General features: G+C 43.4%; 1 protein-coding gene across 1 annotated transcript; it reads right to left on the bottom strand.

Moving 5' to 3' along the window:
- Positions 1-1,091: 1,091 nt before the first annotated feature.
- On the bottom strand, positions 1,092-2,360 carry GPR150 (G protein-coupled receptor 150; the record flags this gene model as incomplete). Its single annotated transcript, XM_081090609.1, has 1 exon — positions 1,092-2,360. The coding sequence occupies one exon, from the start codon at positions 2,358-2,360 to the stop codon at positions 1,092-1,094; it is 1,269 nt and encodes a 422-aa protein (XP_080946735.1).
- Positions 2,361-8,728: the final 6,368 nt, after the last annotated feature.

Raw genomic sequence — 8,728 nt, 5'->3', positions numbered from 1 at the left:
CTTGACCTTGTTCTCAGCAATCCACACCAATAGACACTGCTTTCATTTTTTAAAAAGTAGTTTTACATGTACATGCAGCATTCTGAGGCTTCAGCTTCCTTCCTAGCTGCAAATCTTGAGGCTCCCCAACCTGGGACAGTGAGCCCTGCCCAGACCCACCACTTGGTACTTCTTTCCTCCACCTTAGAGGCTGGTCTGAGCTCAGGGATAAATGCCTTCTGAAAGTCGGCATTTTTGAAAGGGACTAAGGGAAGCTTTTATGTCTCCCTCTGACAAGTCCAGCTTCTAATGAAGTGGAAGCTAGGTTGTAAACAAAGACCCACACTTGCCGAAACCGGTTTGGCTCAGTGGATAGAGCATCGGCCTGCGGACTGAGGGGTCCCAGGTTCGATTCCGGTCAAGGGCATGTACCTGGGTTGCGGGCACATCCCCAGTAGGAGATGTGCAGGAGGCAGCTGATCGATGTTTCTATCTCTCTCCCTTCCTCTCTGTAAAAAATCAATAAAATATATTTTAAAAAAAGAAAAGGAAAAAGACCCACACTGATTTTCTTCTGAGAAAACACACCATCCCCCACCTCACCAAAACAAAAACAGCACTAATTGTGTTATTTTACGAATACTCCGTGGCTGTGAAGTAACCGCACAATTACATTTCTCACAGTACCACTGGTACAATTTCCGGGCTCCTGGGGAGAGCAACGTGGGGATTTTCCTCCTGGAAAGAAAGGCAAATTGGTCCCCAAGGTATACTTGGTAGAAACACAACTCAAAATAAGTAAAAACAGATGATAACCCAGCAAATAAAAGCTTGGCAGTTCAGCTAAAACAGACGATGTTATCCAGAAACCTATGGGAGCGTAAAAGAACTTAAATTTCCCAAAGTCTTGCTCCCTCGTTTCCAAGTCGGAAAATGTGAACAGGAACTGAAAGGTACCGGAAGAATGTAGGGAAATGTAAACATTACAAATATATATCAGGAGAATGGAGAAAGTGGACAGCTTCGGTGTCCCTCTCTCAGAGACCCTCCAGTCCGCTGTGATCAGAGGCGGTGCCGCGGCGACAGATGGCCCGTCTCTGGCCACGGACCCCCTAGAACGCGCTTTCGCAGGAGCAGGGCAGCGGCCAGGGGGGTGGCGGCGGGGGGCGCAAGCAGCCCTTCTCCAGCTGCTCCCGCCGAGCGTGGTGATAATGGGGATGGGGCCAGCGGTGGCGGTGGAGCACCTGGTGGCCTTGGGGCCCCTCATCGTCCTCCGAGACTCCCCCCCGCACGCAGCAGTCCGCGCCCAGGCGCTTCCGAAGCCGCCGCCCGAGCTGGCAGTCTCCCGCCTGGAAGAAGAGGTAGACGAAGGGATTGAGGGCGCTGTTCGCCACCCCGACGAGGCGCAGGGCCACCGCCAAGTCCTCAGCATCCCACTCTCCCACCGGTCCCGACGACCACGCAGCTGCCAGCCGGGCAGCAAAGTAGGGCAGTCCGCAGCCCACGAACAGCAGCGCTAGAACCAGGCTCATCTTCAAGCTCTGCACTTTGGCGCGCGGTAGCGCGCTGTGGACCGGGGCTTGGCCAGGACTTGACGCGGGCGCCGCGGCAGATGGGGCCGGAGGCGGGCGCTGCCACCAGGCGCAGATCAGGCGGCTGCAAGCGACGCCCAGGACCGCGACCGGCGCCGCGAATCCCGCGGTGGCCTCATAGAGCGCGTAGACCTGCAGGTGCCAGCGCGGCAGGGGCGCGAAGATGCCGCGGCAGCGATGCTCTCCGGGCCCGGCGCGGGCGGCGGGGGGCGCCGAGGGGGCTGCCCCGCGCACCACGAAGACCGAGGGCAGCGCCAGCAGCAGCGCCAGCAGCCAGCCCAGGGCGGAGAGGGCGCGCGCGGCCAGCGGCGGGCCCTGGGGACGGCGCACGGCGCGCTGGCGCTGGAGGGCAATGAGCACCACCAGGTGGGCCGAGGCACCCCGGCCGGACACCTGCAGTAGCCGCACGAAGCGGCACTCGAGGTCGCTCGCGGCCCGATGCGACGCGCCCAGCAGGTCCCAGGCCAGCTGCGGCAGCGCGGTGCCCCCGCACGCGTACAGGTCGGCCAGGGCCAGTTGCACCAGCAGGAAGTCCATCTGGCGACGCTTGGGACCCGCCCAGGGCCCACCGCGGCCGCACAGGCGGCACAGTACCTTGGCGTTGCCGGCCACGGCCACCACCAGGATGGCCCCCAGGTAGACCAGGCGGCTAGGCGGGCCGGGCGGCGGTGGCCCCGGAGCGGGGACTTCCCGTCCGGAAGTCAGGTTGAGACCCCAGCCCAGAGAGAGGGGTGCGGAGTGGTTGGGCGCCGGCGACCGAGTTGGGAGGCTGAAGGAATGATGCTCCATTCTTACCTTGGAGGAAGAGCAGGGATCGAAAACCTTAGGCAGGGCGAAGGAAACCGAGGGGGAGGCGAGGCTGCGCGCGGCGCGATGCCGGATCTGTCAGTTCCCAAAGTTAGTTGAAGACCCACCTGCACAGAGGGGCAGCTGGATTCCGGTATATTTGTGCTGAGATGTTTTTTCATAGGTTGCCTTCGTCACTTGTCACTCGAATGTGGGTTGTACACTCGAGGAACACACATGATTCCTATTCTCCACCTTCTCCGTGTCTGCCCTCCCAGTCCTTCTCCCCTTCCCATCTCCGCCAACGCCCCCAAGGTGCCCTCGCAGGAGCCTCACACCACTGGGCTCTGGAACCTCCCGGGTTCCCCATTTACCTGTAGAGCCCATCTGGACAGAAGGTCGTTTTGCCGGGGCCGTTGTAAAGGCTCACCAACACACAAAAGATAAGCTCCTGACTGAGATTGTACCCCTCAAAATGGTTCCATGATTGCCAGTAGGAAAAAAGAAAAGAAACAAGAAACCAGTTTTGATGAAAAAAATTAAAAAAGGTTTGAGATGTTGTGGATCTGTACTAGCAGGAGAAAAACAAACACAAGAAACCTAACAGCATTTTGAGCAAAGAGGATCCCATCCTTAAATAAAGATGTATCTTTGGCCAACAATGAGAGAATTTACTTGGACTAAAGTCAGTGCCGTTTGGCAATTAGCAGTTGAAGTGGTTTGCAGATACCTAGTTTCAAATACTCATTACAAGAAGCAGAGGATCACAGCTGCTCTCTGGGTTTTATAAAATTCATTTCATTAGTCTGAAGAGGGCATCGACAGGTTTTATGCAAATGGTAGTACATTTGTTACTTTCCCCCTAATATTTTCATTCAGCGATGATGTGTCATCATGGCTTCTCCTCTTGATTCTGTCTTCCAGCAGGTGGGAGGTAGCTAGGAGGGACTACGCTTCCAATAAGCTTAGAGAAAAGGTGACTAAGAAAATAAGGCAGCCAAGTTTTAAAAAAGAAATTCAAGTTACAGGAAATGGTTTAGGATAAATGCTGCCTCTTATTTTAGCCCTCTATCTTCACAAATTTTAGTTTTCTTGTTAGAAGCATCTATTTGTCTTTTGTGCACCCTCCTTATTAGTCACCCTGAAAGTAGAATTCCTGCACTTCCTGATCTGGGAGTCTGCTGGGCTCACATTCCCAGGCTGAGAAATCATTTGGCACTTCAAGGTGCATGGGGTAGGAGGGCTTGGTTGGTGCAGGTGACAATCTTGCCATTTGCTGTAGTAATCCAATTTCCTGAGCTATTGTCCTTTGGCCAGAGACTTTATAATTTTCATCATCATATCACTAGTGCTTAGCACTGGGCCTGACACATGGTAGGTTTCAGGAAATATGTTTTGAGTTAATGAATTAATAGATATGCATTTGTTTTCATCCATTGTGCTGGGCACAATCAAGGATCATGAGTTGTATTTCATTTTATAACTTCTCCATTGGCCTTTAATCTAGAAGTTTCTTCTCCTTTTTCCTTTCATGACACTGATGGGTCTGAAGGGTCCATGGCACATGTTTTGTAGACTGTCTCTAAAGTTGTATTTGTTTCCACATAATTAAATCTGGATTAGACTTTTTGGGCAGAAATACTACATAGGTGATACTTTGTCCTCAGTGTAATCATTTCAGGGCACATAATGCTAGTTTTTCTAAATATTGGTGATGCATGACGTATAGGTTTCAAAATTAAGTATTTATTTTATTATAAAAGTAGTACATATTAATTGCAGAAAAATTAGACAATACAGATTAGCAACAAAACACTTAACATACCATGCAGATAATATTAATACTCAAGTTATATATTCTTGAGACTATAATGACTAGATATATATATATTTACAAAAATATGTAACATTTTGTATCCTTTTTTCATTTAAAATTATATTTGGACAGCTTTCTATGCCTATCAGTAAAAAATGTGGCATAATTATGTTTAATGTGAAATGAATTGCAATGATTTAAATAACCCCCTATTTTTGGACAAATGTTTTCCAGTTTTCACTTTAGAAATAATTCCCTTCAGATACATTCTTCCATTCAGTTATTGGTATTCAGTTATTCCCTTAAGATAAAGCCTAGCATGGGAATTGCTAGGGTAGAGCACATGCATTTTTACAGCAATTTAATACATGGTGCACAAGCAATCTATGTGTCTTTTTCCCTGTGATCCCACCAATAATGAGTCCCATCGTTGTTAATTTTTGTCATTCTCTTATATGAAAAAATAGTGTTTGTTATTTCTTCATTCTTAAAGAAATAAAACTCTCCATGCTTGGAAGTGAGAGCCAGGCATTGATAGTCTTTAAACATACTCAGGTGATTCTAATTTGCAGCAAAGTTGTGAACCATTGTTATAGATTGGCGGTTAACAAATTATGGCCCACAGATCGAATCCTGTGTTTTTGTAAACAGTTTCCTGGGTACACAGCCAAGCTCATTTGTTTACTATTGTCTGTTGCTGCTTTCATGCTTCTAGGGCAGAACTGAGTAGTTGTCAGAGACCATATGGCTCACAAAGCTTAAAATAGTATCTGGATTTTTTCATAGAAAAAGATAAAACAAAGAGGGATAGAGTTTCTTTGTCCACTGTCCTGTGCAGAATTTTGCTAGAATTTACTGTTTCTAGAAGGTTCTGCTTTATTGTGAAGGCTACTCCCTTTCACCCCCTGCCCTGCCATGACCTAATGTGTTAGTTTTCTCCTCCAATGTGATATTTGAAAAACTCTAACTCATATTAATTCAACAAGTACTAAGCTTCTACTATGTGTCAGGCACTTGGGCTACTTGAGGAAACAAGCAGGACAAAAGGCCATTCCTGTATGGAGCTTTCATCCTAGTGGGGAAGGAGGTGTGGGAGATACTATAAACAAATTAAATGTGCAAAACATACACCAAATTGGGTGGTGATGTTTTCCATGGAGAAAAATAAAGCAGGGAAGCCCTATGAGAAGGTAGAATTTGAGCAGTGACCTGAAGGTGGTAACAAAGTGAGCCGTGTGGAAATCTGAGGGCAGAACTGCGTTCCAAGAGCATTGACAAGCACAAAGGTCTTGAGATGGTGCATGCCTGGTGTGCCAGAAAACAACAGAGAGGTCAGTGTGGCTGGAGCAGAGGGAACAACGTGGCAGTGTGCCGGAGATAGCATCTGGCAGATCATTGGGACCTTATAGGCCATTCTGTTGGCTTTGGCTTTTACAGAGTAAGATGGGAAACCAGTGGAGCGTTTTGAGTATCCAGGGATGTGATTGGATGTATTTTAATAGAATCAGCCATGGGAAGACTCAGGGAGACCTCTTAGGAGGCTACTGCAAAATTCTAAACAACTGAGTGTGGTAGATTGTAATAGGATGATAGCAGTACAGTTAGTTAAAAATGAAGCCCAAATATTGTCTTCAATCCAGTTTATAGTTTGTGTTGATTTCACTGTTTCTGGCATTACGTAATTGGTCTTGGTCTTCCAAGTTTTTCTGGTTGTTAGATGCCATTTTGAATTAGATATTGTCCTTAAAATTAAATATACCTAATTATGATCCTGTACCTAACATACTTAAAATATTACGAATGCTTGGTAAATTCTAACAAGGGGTGCATATTAAAGGGTTTGGATAGAACAAGTGGATTATATTTATCTTTACATGCCTGTTTGTTCAGAACCACATTTCTATGATTATTGTTTTATTTTTTCCTAAAATTAGCACATACATCCACACCTTAGCTATTTTATGTTCTTTAGTTTTAATCAGGAGATGGAAAGTAGATTTGCATATTTTACTTTTAACCTTAATAATATAAGACTGAGATGTTTTTCTTAAGGGTTTTACATTAGAATATACCTGAAGTGAAATTTATTTCTCAGCAATTCATATATAACTACAAAGGTAATCTCAGACAAACTCACTGAAGACCATTAAGTCATTGTATACAGGGTAGCTTTTGTATCTGGAAAACATAAGATACCAACTGAAAAACTGCGAACAATAGGATGGTTTGGTACAAAATATAGAGAAATAAGAGTTTGCACAAATAAGCAACAACCAGTTAGAAGATATAATGGAAGAAAGATCCACTTAAAAATAGCACCACCACCATCAAATGGTAAAATAACTAGGAGTAAGCTCACCTCTGGCTATATGTTAGGATCATCAGCTGGAGAGCTTAATAAACAAAACGTAAGAACAAAACAGTGCCCAGCTGCCACCCTAAGAATTCTAATTCAATTGGTGTGGAGTGGGACCTAGGTGGTATTTTTTTTAAAGGTCCCTACTTTGCAAATATCTCTATGAAGATACTGATCTATTTTAGGAAAACTTAGAATACTACTGAATGTTATCATAGAAGATGTGAAGAAAGGGAAAAGCATACTCTATTCTTTGGAATAACTGAGTATCATAAAGAATTCAATTCTCCCTAAAGTTGGCTATGAATTTAATATGATTTCATGAAAAGACTAACAAGATTTTTCATTTTTCAAACTAGACACTCATTCTAAATTTGTATGGGAAATATAAGTTAGAAAGAGTAGCCAGGACAGTTCGATTTGTGTGGCTCAGTGGTTCAGCATTGACGCATGAACTAGGAGATTAAGGTTTGATTCCCATTCACATGCCCAGTAGGGGGTATGCAGGAGGCAGCCAATCGATGCTTCTCTTTCATCATCGATGTTTCCGTCTCTCTTTCCCTCTCCCTTCCTCTCTGAAATCAATAAAAACATTATTAAAAAAAAAAAAAAGATTAGCCAGGACAATTCTGAAAAACAAAATTGTTGCAAACTAGTCTGACCAGATATTGACTATCACACAAATTAGAACGGTCCATTGAAAAATGAAAAAATGTTCTGAAAGACCTCAAATGGCATTTCAAATCAATAGAGGGGAAGATAATTTATTCAATAAAAGATGTTATATAATGAAGTGGCATTTTCTAACCAATGGGATTAATGTTAGTTTACTCAGTGAAAGGTCAATTGGATAGCCATCTTATAAAACAAACTAAAGTTAGATCTCTAAATGATAACCATTCCAGATGGGTCAAGAAGGATGAAAAATAAAACTCTAAAAGAAGATAAGTGGGGAAGACCATTCTAAATATATGTGACACAAAATCCCAAAGCTACAAAAGCAAATATTCATAAATTTGATTGCATGAAAATACCAATTTCTACATGTCAAAAACACCACAACAAAGTCAAAAGATAAATTACAAAAGGAAAAAAAAACCTTTCCGCTTTTCTTACAAAGATCTAATATCTAAAGCATAGCTGTAATAAAGAAGGCCAACCATCAAAAGAAAAATGGGCAAAGAATAGAAAAATAGTACAGGTCATGGTAAAAGAAATTCCAATGGCTAGTAAGCATATGAAAATATACCTTACTCATAAAAATAAAAGTACTAATATATTTTTAATTTATCAGGTTGGCAAAGGATGTGAGGGCATTTCATTGCCGGATGAGAATTTAAGTTGGTATAATTTCTTAGGGGTAATTTGGTAGTATTTTGTGTAGTTTTGCTAGACATAGGTCTTGTACCAGCAATTTCACTTCTAGGTACCTAATGTTAAGTGGGGAAAGAAAAAGCAAGATGCAGAATACTTTTGTATAGTATGCTACCATTTGTGTGTGTGTGTGTGTGTAAGAGTATAAAATTTGTAGATGCATGGCCTGTCTCTAAAAGAATACATAGGAAGGTGGTTATAGTAGTGGCTCCTGGAAGGGGGACTGGGTGGCTGGGGGATGGGGAAAGAAGGGAAACTTCATGTTCACTGTTAACTCCTTTGTACCTTTTATATATAACACCTATTTTCTAAAAAAGCAATAATAAAGCTAGTCATATCCAGGGTCTATATCCCATCAATTATTTCAAATACTTGCACCACATAAACATATACTCCATGTCCCATCAAATACAAATAATTCATCAGATACCACCAAATACTCACAAATTACTATTTTATGGTTCATAAGTAATAATCAATAATAAAGTTATTCTACACCTTATATTATTCAGATCAATGTAATTTTATATTCTATTTGATTTTATCCTTAAAAGAGATTTTTTAAAAATATATATTTTATTGATTTTTTACAGAGGAAGGGAGAGGGAGAAGGATAGAGTTAGAAACATCGATCAGTTGCCTTCTGCAAACCTCCTACTGGGGATATGCCTGCAACCAAGGTACATGCCCTTGACTGGAATAGAACCTGTGACCCTTCAGTCCGCAGGCCGACGCTCTATCCATATCCTTTAAATACTTCCATTATATTGTAAGAAGTTGCTAAGAATGAGATGTTAATAGTAATCATTTTTGAAAATATATACT

This window comes from Myotis nattereri, assembly GCF_964212035.1.
Source record: "Myotis nattereri genome assembly, chromosome: 4".
Classification (NCBI taxonomy): domain Eukaryota; kingdom Metazoa; phylum Chordata; class Mammalia; order Chiroptera; family Vespertilionidae; genus Myotis; species Myotis nattereri.
Note: the sequence above shows the minus strand (reverse complement) of the source record. Positions and strands in the feature narration are given on the sequence as shown.